We start from the raw sequence: 16,549 nt of genomic DNA, 5'->3' as shown, positions 1-16,549 counted from the left end.
GGAAGAATCCAAGGACGCCACTAACAGCAATAACCAAGCCAATATTTGCCTTAGCATGAACATAATACGTTATTTGTGAGAGTGAGATGCATGCAGGTTACAGAGAGATGGGTCTGCAACAGCATTGTTTAAGAAAAGATGCAGTTCTCATGTACACACGGAAACATGAAACCGCTGTTTCAAATTTAATTGAAAGTCCATGACCTTGTTTAGCAGTTCCGCAAGAAATATTGAGAAGTTATTATGGACATTAACCATTTCAAGATTATGGCTGAATTGCTGAATATCTAAATTGACTCTCTGCTATTGAGCACCAGAGCAGGGACAAAACTTCACTCACTCTTAAACTGTGTTTGGTACAGTTATAGCTGCTTGGCTTTGGTCATGAAGTGCAATTCAGGAGTCTAGTCACTAGTTGGGTTTCTCATCTACAACTGCATTATATGAAACAACTTTTGAGTTTAACAGACTTACAAAAGTCGAGAAGCAAAATTTAGGGAAGGAAACAATAAAGCAGACAAAATGGGCAAGAGGCAGAATCTAACTCAAGGAGCACAGTAACACACTAAGAAGGACTATAATAATATGTGCAGATTATGACACTAATAGGAAAATTACTTCATTTATGACCATTTTTGTTAGGGGATAAGACAAGCTATCTTAAGTGTACAATAATAAAATATTTCAAGATTTCAATAAAAGGACACAACAGATATAAAAACCTCTAAAACAATACAGCATTATATGATTAAGATATCCCACATCAATAAACTCATTCAGCTTCACTAATCTGCAATTTTTTGTAAACTTTGGTAGTTAAAAAAAAATCTTTCTATGATTTATGATATATAAGATTTGTGGTGTTTTCTATATTCTTCCTGATATACTTCCTCTAGAGCACAAAGTGACAGAGTCTGTGATCCCTCTACTTTTGAACACTGGCTATTTAATTGTGTGATTCACTTGAAAGTCTGGCAGCCAGATTTCTTTAGCAGTTCAATGTTATGCATATGGTTAGGGTTAGGGTTGACTTCTAAATAAAGGAAGTAGATAATAAGCTTACTGGAAGCTGGTGAAATGGCTGTTTTAACAGATGACATCTGGTTTTCAGGTCAACATGTTATGTTATCAATTCCAGTTTTTAGAAACATAACATTTACATTATTTATTTGTGTAATTCATAATCGAATTCGGCTTTTATTAAGTGCTCTTCCTTTACATTTTAAGTTGTATTCTGCTACCAATACTGTTCTAATTTTAGTATTATATTGGTGCTTTCAATTAATAGCTTTAGACCTACCAAATTTACTTGATTGATACACCAATTAAATAATTCTTCTGAAGTAATAAAGTCATCACTATGTTTTCCCTGTCAGTAATTTGGTTTCTTGACCTCCCACCTCATTATAATACTTAGTCTTCACACTTTTATTAGCCTTGCCTGCAAACTGAATTCTCGCGGTGTTTCTGCGTTCACAAGCACACGCAAATTCATATTGTACTGCTCCACCTTTAACCGTTTGTCACCGACCCAAAAACCATTCGGGCCAATCACATTGCAATATTATGGTTTAAAGCAGGACATGCTGCTGTGGTGAAAGCAAGAGGTGCTGAGCCCACAGCCAAACCAAAATAAACATGGCAGCGCAGGACAACGCACACGAAGCTGCTGCTATCCTATCTGTTTTGTCAGAACGATTTCATTGATACCCTGATTGGCTGAAACCAGTGTTTAGTAGGCCATCTGCCAGATTATTTAGCTTTTTTTTAAATGATCAAGGAATCCATCCATCCATCCATTTTCCAAACCGCTTTATCCCTCATGGGGTCGCGGGGGGTGCTGGTGCCTATCTCCAGCGTTCACTGGGCGAGAGGCGGGGTACACCCTGGACAGGTCGCCAGTCTGTCGCAGGGCAACACAGAGACAAACAGGACAAACAACCATTCACGCACACACTCACACCTAAGGACAATTTGGAGAAGCCAATTAACCTAACAGTCATGTTTTTGGACTGTGGGAGGAAGCCGGAGTACCCGGAGAGAACCCACGCATGCACAGGGAGAACATGCAAACTCCATGCAGAAAGACCCAGGGGTGTACTCGAACCCAGGACCTTCTTGCTGCAAGGCAACAGCGCTACCCACTGTGCCACTGTACAGCCTTGATCAAGGAATTGTAAGTCTAAATTTGAAGTAGTTTGCTCATCAAGAAAAACTCGTTATCTCACCTCTCTCTTTTAGAGTCGTGTGTAGAGTCAAGTTATCTGACGGGGCATGTTGATTCGCCTCTAAACTCTGGTGATCAAACATGTTGAGGTTTCCCTTGAAATTTCTGTGGGGAAGCAGGTGTTCCTTGATGCTGTGAACTGTTACTGATATGCCTCAGTTTGAGTTTCTCTGATGAATAGCCATGCTTGACAGAGCAAGGGAAGGGAGTAAGAACTAGTCAGGTCTCAGGGTGTGGCTGTGTTGGATCTTGGCAAAAATAAATTGTTGCTTTGGTCACTGGAGATACACTGCTGATATTCAGGGACAAGACAGGCGATCAGTCAATAGCTTCAAATGCTGTGAACATCATAGGGAGTGGTTATCCCAGTGACAAACAGGACATGAGTGAACCCATGCACACACAAGAAGAATGTTCCTTTCCTTGCCTTACACTGTCCTGGACAGTGTCATGTAAGGTAATGCAGAGAGTAGAAAACATGAATGAAATAGAGTCTTGGGATAGCAACGGTCTTAACAAGTAAGATACCTTTTAGTAAGGATCATATGTATTTTTTTTGTTCTTAAAGCCAAGATTTCTCATATAGCGCTCTAAACATGCTTGAGGTTTCACAATTACAGTACATAACATATCAGGTTATTGGCACCGTCCCAGTGAAATCTGCACAGGAACTAACTGAGATATAGAATGTCAATTGCAAAGCAGCTGTTGCCGTGAGAGTATTACATCTCCAAGATATGATGCAGTCCCAGTCCTCTGAAACTATGGAGCTCGCACTAGAGCTTAACGAGTGCAACATATGGTGAAGGTGAATGATGGTTAACTCTCTCAGGTATATACTGTATCGTTCATTGATTTCTACTCTGTATCATGAACATGGACTTAAAGAGGCTGGAACTTGTCTTAGCTGCAATGGGACAAAAGGTTGGATTTGCCCTGGACACGTCACTTGTTCTATTAATTGGCCGTGCTCTTTAACACTATCAATCTGATTTAGAATTTCTATTTAGCCAAGCATGTTTCTCATGTTGTGGTCAGAGGGAGACAGCAGAGTATAGTGAGAAATGCCACCCGGGCACAGACAAAATGTAAACTCCAGACAGGCCCCAGAAGGAGGCAAGATTTGAGCCTCCTTCTGGTGAGGTTCCACATGTAAAGTAAAGCTACATGCTTTGTTGTTATCAAAGCTTTCTTTAAAGCCAATTATCTCTGGAATTTGCTTCATTGCATTGTGTATTTTTTCTGTTTCATCCATTCCATTTTGATACTTTTGCTGTTTCCTGTTACAAAAGGAAGTGGATATTGAGTTGTCTTGCACCATGGTATACACAACTGACTGATGCCATCTAAAAGTTTCTTGGCTGGAAAAAAAAGTGTAATTTCTGCCAAAGCCATCTCTCAATGTAGGTTAGAGATGTGATGTAGATTTCAATCTCTGTTAAGTATAAACGGAAATTATCTACAAACTTTTGGCAGCTGTTGTTGAGAATAGAGTTCCTCTGTATGCCCACATAGAGCTGTAGCAATGGTATGAAATATCAACCAGCTTCTTTGAAATGAGAGTGACACTGGTGACAAGTTGTGCTTTGATTTATGAGCCGAGAGCGGTTCAGTTCAGACACTGACCCCATCAGAATCAGAGCAGCAGGTCCAGAAAACATCCTGTTGTCTGTCCAAATTGGGCTTTCTCTTCCAGCCATTAAAACTGTGTTGTATGTATCCCAAGATACAGCATCTTGCAAAGGTATACTCTCCCTTCGAGCTTTTTTGAAAATTTTGCAACATTGCAACTAAAGACTTAGGTGTATTTTCTTATGATTTAATGTAACAGACAAACCCCAAGAGAAGAATAACTGTGAAGTAAAATTCCAAGCATATAGGATATATATATATATATATATATATATATATATATATATATATATATATATATATATATATATATATATATATATATATATATGTGTGTGTGTGTGTGTGTATAGATAGATAGATAGCTCCCTTTTACAGCAGTAAGATCTGCAAGTCTTTTGGGGGACTGCCTCTACCTGTTTTGAACATCGGGAGATGGAAATTGTAGCTTGCTGCATCTTTTTAATTTGATATAGGTATAGACTTTAACTGAGATAATCAATGCATATTGAAACTCTAGCTGTATATTTATGGTCGTAGTACTGCTGGAAGGTGAATCTGAGCCTCAGTCTTAAGTCTAACATGTTTTCTGGCCGCCTCGCCGAACTCACGCTACCGCCTCGCCAACATTAAAAAAAAAAAAAAAATGAATAAATAAAATAATAATAATAATAATAATAATGACAATAATAAAAAACTCGATATGCTTGCATGTTTATTTGACGTTAACACGCGGTTCTTTGTTGTTGCTTTCGCGCGTGCATATAGTTAATGGCAGGGTAAAAACACATGGAGTTCTCGCCGTAAAGCAAGACCGACTCTCGCGGTCTTGCACGAGACTTCTGAGCCTGTGGGTGCGGGCCGAGGGCTCTTGGGCAAGTACGGTATTTCCCCCACAGACCACCAGGGCGGCCGAGAAAACCTTTGTTCGACCTGAAATTACTCATTTAATCATCCAAAATGGTATGGAACACATTAATTAACTGAAAAATGTTGCATAGTATGCTTTTAAACTGTGCTCCATGGGGTGTCTAAAGCATTATAATCAGACCCTGTTTTAAACTACTTCATGACTTTGTCTTTGACCTTGCTGCTGTGTTACTTGGTCTTCATGATGCTGTTTGTTGATTAATGCTTTCAGGCCTTCAGATAATAGTGTGAGTTATACTGAGATTAACTTGCAGACAGGTGGCTTATATTTGTCCATTAGGTCACTTCTGAAGATATTAGAGTAATGAAGTTTCTGTACCAATGCACACCACATGTTTAAGATTTAGTTGTGAAAATATCTGTAAAGCAATTAATTATTTTCCTTGTACCTCACAATTATGCACTATTGTTTTTGTCGATAACAAAGGTTCTCATTCCTGGTCCTCAGGACCCATTGCCCTTCAGGTTTTAGATGCAGCTCTGATTCCAATGATTACATCGCCTACACCAGCATGCCATCAAATGCTGTGGAGCCCTATTAGTCTCCCATTAATTTAAGTCAAGTGATTGGCAGCAGGGAACCACCTACAACACGCAAGACAGTTGGTCTTTAGGACCAGGATTGAGAACCATCCCATAAAATCCCAATAAAATAAAAGTGGTGTTAATATTTAAGCAATTTACTATATGGCAGCATGCACATTAAAGCTTTGTGCATCTTAGCTGTTAGAAAAGAGTGTCTTGTGTATAATCAGTCATAAGCTATTTCCTGTAATGATTCTCGTGAAGTGCAACAAAATGAATTAAAATGGGAAAGGCATTTGGACTGAATGATGCAATATACCATTTAAATGATTTATGAAATGATGCAAGAAGACATACGAGACCACAAAATTTAAAAGAAGTGTCAACAGAAACGCAACTGTTCGGTCTGTCTGTGCTGGGATCCGTACTATGTAATGCAACAGATTCATAAATGTGCGACGCCGCTCCTGTTGCCAAAATCAAAAGGATACTTTCTGACACATAAACGCATACAGTGGAAAGAAAGACCAACGTGGTGGAGGAATGGCGGAGGCGTTCCGTTCCTCTGATGCCCTCAGCGGTCTAAACCCTTTTCTCCTCTCATCTGTCTAATTTTACAGCACCTGAATTCCAAATTTAGAGCAGTCAGTAGTTTGCAACCGCAACCTTTTAGTGTCAACCCACGTATTGTCACTTTCCCTTTAGAAGACAGTCTGTTGAGAAATCCCTTTAGTGATCTGCACTGAATATGTGGTGGTCCACCACCTGCTGTGGAAGGTTTCTTTTTCCCCTCAGGCATATGTGCAGTAATATTTGACTTACCAATATTATGTAATTGCCCATGAAATCATGGAATCTTGTTACATTAGACTTTAAGGCATGTTTTATAGTAACAAACAGCTGTTCAAAAGGGATTTTCCCCCCTCTCTGCATTGCAGTGAAGCTGGCAGGGTATTTCCATCTTCCTTAGTTTGTATATCTCCATTTTGGAAAATGTATCCAAGGAAAATGAAGCACAGCCACAGAGCTGCCACATTCTCTGTAACAAGAAGCAACGACTTAAATTATTGATCAAACCATATTAGGTACTCAGACCTACGGTCCCTGTTCCTCAGATCTTTGTTAAGTCAGACATTTTAAGCAGTAGTGGCAGGTTTGTGGTTCACTGTGTCATGTGTAGTATGATGCAGTCATGACCAGCTGGTTTTCATTGCTAATTAATGAAGAAAAAAATACTGTGTCAGAGTTCTTAGGCACTTTGGGTGGAAATGTTTATAAAACGTTGTGATAGGATGGCTACCACCATCTGCTGTCTACATAATTAACTGCAGGGCTGTGATTGGGTCATTCCTTTCACCGAGGATTTTTCTAATGTCACAAACAAATATTCCGTCCTATGTGAAGGTTGTGAAGGGTTTTCCTCTCAGTGAGATGAGCCATACCCACTTGCTATCAGCTTAGAAAATGGCATAAACCCATGTCTCAAAGTAGGTCAAAATGGTGGTAAAATGTGTCTGCTAGGTCCGTTTAACTTTGTTTCAATGCCTTCAGTTAAAGATATTGACTGCACTTATTAGAAAATAACTTTAGAATTTCTAGAAATTGTGGTGTTATTGCTATTGAATGTTGCCCGATGAGTGAAAAGAGAGAATTTTAATAATAATTTTAAGGTTTAATTGGGATTTGTAAATGTTTAATAAAAGATGCTTTTTTACACATACACACACCAGCTACTTTATACATATATCTGGTCAACTGCTTGTTAACACAGACAGTGAATCACCCAATCCCATGGCAGCAACTCTATGTTGTCGGCCATCCATATGTAGAGAAGATACATATTTTGAAGATCAAATCGAGGATCCAAATGGGAAAGAAAAGAAATTTAAGTAGCCGTGGCTGTTGGAGCCAGACATGCTGCTCTGAGTATTTCTGAAACTGCTGAGCCACTCGGACTTTCTATCCATAACCATCTTTTGAGTTTACAGAAACCGAGAAAACATCCAGTAAGTGACAGCTGAGCAGACAAAAATACATAGATTATGTCAGAAGTCTGGTGTGAGAGGACAGAAAGGCAACAGTAGCTTAAATGACCACCCATTGCTTGAAGGAATATTATATGATCTATCAACACACGACTCGTCGAACCTTGCAACCCCAACAACCCCTGATCATGTCAGCTAAAAACAGAAAACTGAGGGTACAATTCACACATGCTCCCAAAAACTGGATATTAACAGGTTTGGGATACTTGACTTGGACTTGAGCACTGATGACTCGAACTTGGACTCGGACTCCTACATTCAGATCATTCTGACTCGGAAATTGAGAAAAAGACTCAACATTTTTTTTTATATCATTAGGCTATAATTTTAATATGTCATTAGAATATTATTTGGTGTATGATTTTAATATCTAAATTATTAGTGCAATGTGGTGGAGTGTGGATTTTTTTTTAGTTTAAAAACATGTAGGCTATGCTTACTTTAGTGCGGAACTTGGACTCGACTTGATCAATAAGGACTCGACTTGGATCAATAGTGACTCGACTCGGACTTGACTCGGATAAGTAGTGGACTTGACTCGGACTCGATTTTTTTTTTTTTAATGACTTGGACTTGACTCGGACTTGAACACTGGAGACTCGAACCTGGACTCGTAGTCAAGTCACTATGCCTCGAGTCCAACACTGAGTGGTGGTGGCATAGTGGAATTGAGGATCTTGTCTTTACATAGTGGGCATCAGTGACACCTGAGCATTGGGTAAACACCACAGTCAATCTGAGGTTTGTTGCTGACCATGTCCATAACTTTGAGACAACAGTGCGCACATACTATGATGGCTATTTCCAGCAGGGTAACGCACGTCAGAAAGGCTTAATCAACTCTAAATGGATTCTTCAGTATGATAATAGGTTCGCTGTGCTCCGAGTGATAAGTTTTATCTGTTGGTTCTTTTTATCTGTGTAGGTATTTTAAATTAGAGTTTATCATTTTCCTTTAGACATCTTTTGAACTCCACACAGGGCACGCGGTAAACGGGGCCTGAGAGTCGCAGAGTAGCTGAAAATGTGCTGGCAGTGAAGCATTTGACACTTTCTAAGCTTTAGTGGTTCATTTAAAACATCCTAAAAAAAGAACTCTATCAGAACAGACCGATTCAATTATTTAACCATGTTAATGTATTACATCCTTGTATAGATCAGGTAACACGAATTGGCAGGTCACTACATAAGAATGTTGTCCGCACACGGACCAAGTTCATATACCGTTATTATATTACAATGCCACAGTGAAAGCGGAAAATTAAATCAAGCTCTTATTTGTAAATGAATCACTGTGAAGCGTGGACACTAAATGGTTTAGCATACAAAAGCGTGCGTGTCCAGTTTGCGGTCCTCTGTCAGCGTCTAACGTACAGAGAAGCCTTGAAAGGTCAGGAGGGGAGGAGATAACCACCTTCCACTCGTTCACACACACACAACTTGTTGGAAGGCCCCCACTGATGTGTCCATTATCCTGGTGGTTTTAGGCTCAGCTGTAAACATAAGTCTAATGGCCTGGGCCCTTTGATGCTGTCTTCTTTTTTTTTTTCTTTCTTCTTCCTTTATGACCTGTCCAACCTTGTCCAGCTGTGCACACAGACATATACCAGCTGGCACTCAGCCAAGGATAGCTGTCTTTCATTCTTAGTAGTGATCATGCCGCTATACTTTTACTCTCTCAGTTGTGTTGTGGCTTTTTTTTTTACATTCTGCTGCTGTGCTTTTCCTACTGCCTGTACTGTTTTAAGCACCCATAGCTATGTACAGAGTCACATCCCCCACCTACATCTACCGACACGCCTGCTTGCCCTTTTTTTTTTACCGGTGTTTATCTTAGACACGGATCTTCTTCTCTCATTATTCTTTCCACTTTATTTTCTGTCTGCCTTCCACTTTCTCTCAGAGACCACTCCACCCCCATTAGAAGTTAGACACCGCTCCGATCAGCATTAACCCCCCTAATGGATCGGTGTTTACACTGACTTTGGGTAGCAGTGATAGTGCCTGTAAAGTAATCCCACAACTGTTTACACTCATCTCTTGGGCTCTATTTATCTACACCATTACCTGCTTGGTGTGCTTGCACATGCATCTGTGTTTAGAAGTAGAGTTTATGTGCATGTAAACAGTAGTAAAACCGGGGATGGTAAAGACAGTTACAGACTAATTGCAGGTTAATGACTTTTCACATTCAGAAATGTGTTTTTTGCAGCTATTGTCTCAAAATTTGCCAACATAAAATCAAGTTGAAGATTTAATAATGAATACCATAAGGCACAGTTGTCATGTGATGACAGAATCTTTGCTTTAGAAATATAGAAATAGGTGTATATCTATATATTTCAACTGCTAAACTATAAATTAACAACTAGAATACTAAATGAATAAAAGTATTTATACCCCTTCAACTTTTTCAGGATCAGCACAAACTAATTGGTAACTGTGAAGAGAAAGGATGAATGGTTTACAAAAACATTACAATTTCAAATTCAGACTTTTGAGTCAACACTTTGTAAAACCTCATTTACAGCTGCAAGTCTTTTCAGGTATGTCTTTACTGGCTTTGCATATCTAGAGACAATAGATTTTGAGGCTGTTTAGTAAAACAGCCCAAGCTCAATCAGACTGGATGTGGAGCATCTGTGAACATCAAATCTTAAGTCTTGTCTCAGATTTCTGTCTGGTCTTTGTCTAGACTCTTCTTAAATTAGAACATGGTTTGGTCTAAATCATTCCATTAAAGCTTTGGCTTTATGTTTGGGATCGTTGTCCACATAGAAGGTGAAATTCCCTGATATTCTAAAGTGTTTTGTTCATTCATCGACTTGAGTAGGATTTTTTTTTTTTCTAATATTGTCTGGTGTTTAACCGTGCATTTTGCCCTAACCCCTGCAAAGCTGAGGAAAAGCATCTTCAAAGCACGCTTCAGATATTATTACATTTTATTGTGTAAGGATGGTTGTGTTCGTGGATGATTTGCGGTGATAAGTTTGCTGCCACACAGTATTTTGCACGTAAGTCCAAAAGCTCAAATTCATCTGACTTGACTCGAAACATTTGCTGTGTCTCATGCATTATATGAGGCAAACTGCAAACAGGTATGATTTTGGTTTTCTTTCAATGACTGTTTTCAGTGCTCATCTAGATTCTCCCACCTGAGCAGTGAATTTATTTTGCTCTTCAAGAGTTACCATAACCCTCCTGGTTGCTTCTCTAATTAGTGCTCTCCATGCCCAGGATGTCAGTTTAGGTTTGGGGCCATCTCTTGAAAGGTAATTTGCGCTAATACACTTTCATTTTTAGATGATGGATTGGAAAACACTTGGTGAGAGACTCTAAGCCTGGTACATAGCTTGATAACCTAAAGCTGTTTTAAACTTCTCTAAGCTTTTATTCTTGCACTGTCTGCTGTGTTCAGCAGACAGTGCGACAACGACTGAGGTCGGAATGGGGAATAGAACCAGCAACCACAGGACAACTTAATTAACTCTCGCACCACTGTCACAAGGAGAACCCTGCCATTGGTTTCCTAAGGTGATCTCATAAACCTTTGAAGCCTTCACAGAATAACTGTATTTATACTGAAATGAACTTACGTACAGATGGACCTCTGATTACTAATTAGGTTATTTCAAGTGGATTTTATTTAGGAATTTAAAAATAAAATGGACTGAAAAATAACGCACGTAACACTTTTTAGAGTTTTAATCTAAAATCGTTTAAACTGCAGATCTGAGCATGTGTGGTTTCACATTGACACAGCTGAAAAGATTTAAGGGGTATTAATATATTTCTGTGTGAGGCTCTATAACTTTACCATATTGCATTTGTGTGAGGGCATGTTTTCCATCTGTAGCAGCCCGCAGTTGGACACGTTTTTCAGTTATTTGTTGGATCCCTTCCTGTATCAGCTGAGAGCAAAGCAGAAACATATGTTAAGATGACCACCATGTGCACGCCGGGTTAAACAGGCCAGCTGTGGTCATCAGTCCATCCCTACATATGATGCTTTTTTTTTGAGGCCTTGTAAGTTGTTTCATTTGCTGTGTCTGCCCCCTGTGATTTGGACTAAATCTGCATTACATCACGGGGAACAGTTCTCAATGCCCACTTATAATTATCACATGATATCATACGATTTCATTCTGTGGTTGCACACTCGGAGTGCCAAGGGGTGGGGGGGTGGGGGGGGGGGGGGGGGGGAACACTGATATCCACTTGTGAAAGTTGAACCCATTTGACGATCAACACATATCCCTCTCCAAGACACACACACACACACACACACACACACACACACACACACAATCAGCAGGAAGGCTATAAACACGTGTGGTTATTAATGCCACTGGGGTACGTCTCCACAGAGGCACCTAACACAGTCTCCACTGGACATCTGACCCTTGCAATTCTTACCAGAGAGTTTGACCCTCACTCATAGTTAAATCACACTTACAAACTGCTGCTGAGGCTAAGCTTACTTCCATTTATTGATGACTATAATATGCTATACTCTGCATAGACGTTCATAGAGTTCTTGCGGTGATTATTTCATGGCAGAAGCCTCATGTGGTCCCTCAAATAGAATTGTTAGGCAATTAGGAATAATTAATCAAATACTATACTTTAAAATGGAATGGGGGGTGGACTTGCAAGACATCCACTGTGATATTTCTAAACGTAATGGAGTTAAGTCTGTACGCACAAGTCTCACGAGTCTTGTCACTTGTACATGTCTAAACTTGCTATAAAGGGTGGCATTAAACAAGCTGATCTGTACAAGAGGTTTAAAGCACCACAGGCAAGATTAACACTTACCATACCTTTGAAATATTCTCCCAAATAGGAAATTTGAAAGTCTTTGAAGCAACCTAGGTGGTCTTCTGCAATGGCTATTATTGTACAGTTATCGTGATCTCATTCATGAAGTTCTTCAGGCATGTCTTAGTAAATGATTGAGGAGCTGCGCTTGTTTACTTAGCAGACTTGTGTTGTGTTGTGTTGTTCCAGCTGGACTGCAGAAGAGTGGGGGGCATGCAGCCGTATCTGCGGAGGAGGGGAGCAGACGCGGCGGGTTCAGTGTGTCCAGAAGACCAGTCAGACCACTGTAGACACCCTGCCCGACTCTCAGTGTCCACATTCACCCCCGGCCACGAGGCAAGCCTGCAACACACACAGCTGCCCACCAGTTTGGACTACTGGTCCGTGGTCTCAGGTGAGTACGCACAACGCCATGTTCAATGAGTCACTGACTCCTATCTGGTTGCGTTTAGAATTTCTTGCCACATCACGTCGAATGACATGAACGACATGGCCGTGCTGCTTTTTCGTTTGGCAGTGTTCACGGAAGTGTGGCCATGGTCTGAAGAAGAGGAGTGTGCAGTGCACGAGCAGCAACCCAGGTGCTCAAACTCACACACTGTCTGACAGTGAGTGCGCAGGCCTGCAGAAACCTGCCACTCAAGAATCCTGCTTTGTCAAACGCTGCCAGAAACAACGGAAGGTCCAATGGTTTCTCTCCACATGGCAAGAGGTAATCAAACAGTACGCTCGTAAAGAACGCCAATGACCGTGGATCGTGCTAAAGGTTGTTGTATTTGTGCAAAAGCTGTATTAACTGTGTTGCTAACATGGTCTTTCTTTCTCTTTGTAATCTGCTGTGGATGTTAAGTGTTCAGCAACATGCGGCCGTGGTTATCAGGCACGCTTCATCAAGTGTGCTGAAAAGGTGTGTATTGTATCTGTTTAATAAGCACCAAAATTGTCACTGCTAACTGTCTGTTCACTTGGTGTGATGTCGTTGACAATTCTTACAGTCTTAATGAGATATCTCTTTTCATAACAAAGGACACTGCGGGGAAATACAGAGAGCTTACAGCCAAAAAGTGCTACCATGTCCCCAAGCCCAAAGTGGAGCTCCAGAGGTCCTGCATCCTGGCCGAGTGTCCTACCCGAGTTACTCCACCTGTCCATCGATGGAGGACGCCTCATCACCCTCATCCCCCTCATCACCCTCATCCCCTTCATCCCCCTCAGCTTCTCCCTCAAGTTACAGCTTCACCAGAGTGGCACTCATCTCCTTGGTCTCAGGTAAGATGACATAAAGATTGAAGAGGCACTGATCAGAGTATTTACAAAGGAGCCTTGACTTGCTGATCTGGATTTTTGAAAGATTCTAATTTGTCTTTATGAACTACAACATAAGAAAAGATAAGAGCAGCATTCAGTATATGTCTTTCTAGCTTGAGTGACTAATATATCAATTATTTTTTTATTGGAAGCAGAGGTTACATGGGAATGAGGAACTCCTCTGAAAATGGTTATTGTATAATAAAAAAGAGAATATTTTCTTACTGCCTTTAAACTGGCTTTAGCGTATGCTAAAGCCAGGTATGTGTGTGTGTTCCCAAAAATACCAAATATCAACATTTTTAAATTCAGCATGTTCCGTAAAAGACAGCACAGAATTATAAGACATAGCAATTTTTGCCGTACTCTGTTTATCCTTACTATTACCCTATGAAATGATTAGTCTCTGATGCTCTTTCATGACATGAATCAGCCATGAACAAGTCTTCAACTTTATTTTTACATAGCTTTTTGCATCTCTTTGCCTCACTGATGCTGAAAATAACCATCCTTAAGTCTTCTTCCCTCAATAAGTCACCCACTCTGATGTGATTTTGTGGTGTATGCATATTGCTTGTTCACTGATTGTAAGGCTATGCCATCTTGTAACGTCTTCCGACCAGTTGGTCATTGGTCTGGATCGATGTAATTCCACGAGCAGCCGATTTAGTTAGTAGATCTAGTTGGTAGATCTCTGGTAAAAAAAAAAAAAACCCTACTTTATAGATGACTAGTTGATGATTAACAAGAGCCAAGACAATAAACGTCTTGTACTTGGGGATCGGTGAGCTACACAACGCTCATTATAAGGGCCTTGTTTTCTTCTACAGTGCTCAGTAACATGTGGAGGAGGGGTGCAGGCCAGGACAGTGCAGTGTCAGATCCAGGGAAAGCCTTCTACCGGCTGTGTCAGCCATCTTCGACCCTCATTGTCTCAGGCCTGCAACACAAACTTCTGCCCACAATCAGAGAAGAAAGGTAAAAAAATATATATAACGTTTTTTAAGAGTTATCCTAAAATGTTGCACAAGCAATATTTCACAATGCCATTTTCTTTTTGTAATGTTTTCCACAGATCTGGCTTGTAGGGATTACTTCAACTGGTGCTATCTGGTTCCCCAACATGGAGTCTGCAACCACAAGTTCTATGGCAGGCAATGCTGCCACTCCTGTTCAAATTCCAACCTATAACCATTCAAAGGGACTGTTGGTGGTACTTATGTAGCTAGATAGTGAAAGGACTATGTTGATGCCAATGCGTGGAAAAACATTGTTTTTTTTATAAGCATGTGGCAAGCACTGATAAAAGTTTAAACGAGTTGCTGTGGCTTTTGCTCTCTCTGTGATCCTGGACATCTGAATGATCTGATTCTAACAGAAAGATTTGGATGTAGTGGAGTGCAAATACAGAAGAGGATTTTGGGAAGGATGTAATAAGATGCAAGCTAATGGGACAGACAACTTCTGTTCAGAAGACTCACCATCTCCTGGACAAAAAGTGGCTAGTTGAGGTTTTAAACACTACAATGCATCAACAAGTGTGATGTTTTTTTTTCCTTTATTGGCTTGGTATCTATAAGAGGTCCGATTATAAAAAGGGATGTTTCAAGGATTCATTTAAAATTAAAAATGCACCCTAGAACTGACAGGAAAACAGAAAATACCCTGTCATAAAGTTATAACCTTTGGAGTCAAATACCGTTATAAAAACCATCATACACGAGAGACGTATTTTGAGATCGGACATATCCGTGTGAACTGGCTTTCATACCTAATGGTGCTACAAGTTGTCACTTTAACTTCACAGAAACATTGTGATAGCCTTAAAATTCAGGACAGAATTGTGTCTCCTGTGTACAGTGTTGTTTGTTTTATTTATTTGCTTTACGATTTAGCATTGCTGGAAGACTGTATTATCAAACTGTATGCATACACCCTTTCAAAGTGCCTTAACACCAATACATTCATAGTTGTTGTCACACACTGACAAGCCAACAGCTTTTAGCCTTACATCATAACCTGACTTGTGTTTTCTTGTGACATAAACAGTTAAGTTGACATCATCACTGGTAACTGTGTTGACATATTATTGCAACCTTTGATAAGATAGCCATGTCTTACATTTGGCACAGCACTGCATTACATATTGCCTGGGGTCTGAGAGCAATGACAGGAAGTGGTTAATGGTCTGACTATATGACCTCTTACATTTTAAGCAGAATGACATTAACAAATGTGTGCCATGACATGAGTCCTGATGTCATCCAGTGTAGCTTAAAGTGGGAGTGAATTTAATCTTCCAGGGAGTAGAAAGTTTGAAACTCTAAATGGATGAATGCAATGTGGAGAAAAGCTCAGGAGGGAAACGTGATCTCCTCTGTTATATTTCTTTGGCTGATGCTTTTAATGCAGCAAGGTGCTTTCACCATCAGGATGGCTTTGCCTTTCAGTTTATTATTAACATCCCTATCGTTATTACCTGTTTTTCTCTTCATCATAGGTGCTAGGCTGTTGTTTTGTATTGCATATCTTAATACGCAGCTTTTTATCAGTTGGATTCAACAATTGTATTTTAGGTTTGTAAAATAAACATTCTAGCTCTTGTCTTTGTCTCCTTATTTGTACCAATCTCCTGTGCATGTGTGAACGAGCCGTGAGGATATATTATTTAAAACAAAAATAGAATGAATGTGGAATTAAACAAACCTTCAACGTCTAATATCAGAGATAAGCACAGTTAGTGTTATTAACATTACTTATAATTGGAAATAGTCTCTGTGTTTATTTATTTATGACTGCAGACCTTTACCTTAACTTGGCGATGTCCAAAAGACTCACAGCATTCCTAGTCTAGAATGGGCCGAAGCCAAGAGGCAGCAGAATAATGTCAGTCTTTGGAAGAGCATTAGGCCAAATTTATATCACAAACCAAACTACCGGGCTGTAGGAGATTTAGGGTAGGTGAATGATTTAAACCAATTTTTCAGCAGGTTTGATCAAACACTCAACCCAGCCCAGTCTCCTTTGCTGGAACCTCCCTTGTCTTTGTTGACTGCCTGCA

General features: G+C 40.0%; 1 protein-coding gene across 2 annotated transcripts in view; it reads left to right on the top strand.

Moving 5' to 3' along the window:
- The window catches only part of LOC105927708 (A disintegrin and metalloproteinase with thrombospondin motifs 16), a 55,122-nt gene extending 39,030 nt beyond the window's left edge, over nt 1-16,092 (top strand). For both annotated transcript variants that reach the window (XM_036130668.1, XM_036130671.1), the window contains 6 exons: nt 12,370-12,574; nt 12,698-12,892; nt 13,031-13,087; nt 13,207-13,449; nt 14,319-14,466; nt 14,564-16,092. In XM_036130668.1, the coding sequence (XP_035986561.1) occupies nt 12,370-12,574; nt 12,698-12,892; nt 13,031-13,087; nt 13,207-13,449; nt 14,319-14,466; nt 14,564-14,679 (964 nt within the window). In that variant the 3' untranslated portion in view covers nt 14,680-16,092. The remainder of the gene's footprint in view (nt 1-12,369; nt 12,575-12,697; nt 12,893-13,030; nt 13,088-13,206; nt 13,450-14,318; nt 14,467-14,563) is intronic.
- Nucleotides 16,093-16,549: the final 457 nt, after the last annotated feature.

Source organism: Fundulus heteroclitus, chromosome 3, assembly GCF_011125445.2.
Source record: "Fundulus heteroclitus isolate FHET01 chromosome 3, MU-UCD_Fhet_4.1, whole genome shotgun sequence".
In the NCBI taxonomy this organism is placed as follows: domain Eukaryota; kingdom Metazoa; phylum Chordata; class Actinopteri; order Cyprinodontiformes; family Fundulidae; genus Fundulus; species Fundulus heteroclitus.
The sequence above is the reverse complement of the archived record's forward strand: the minus strand, read 5'-3'. Positions and strand labels throughout refer to the sequence as shown.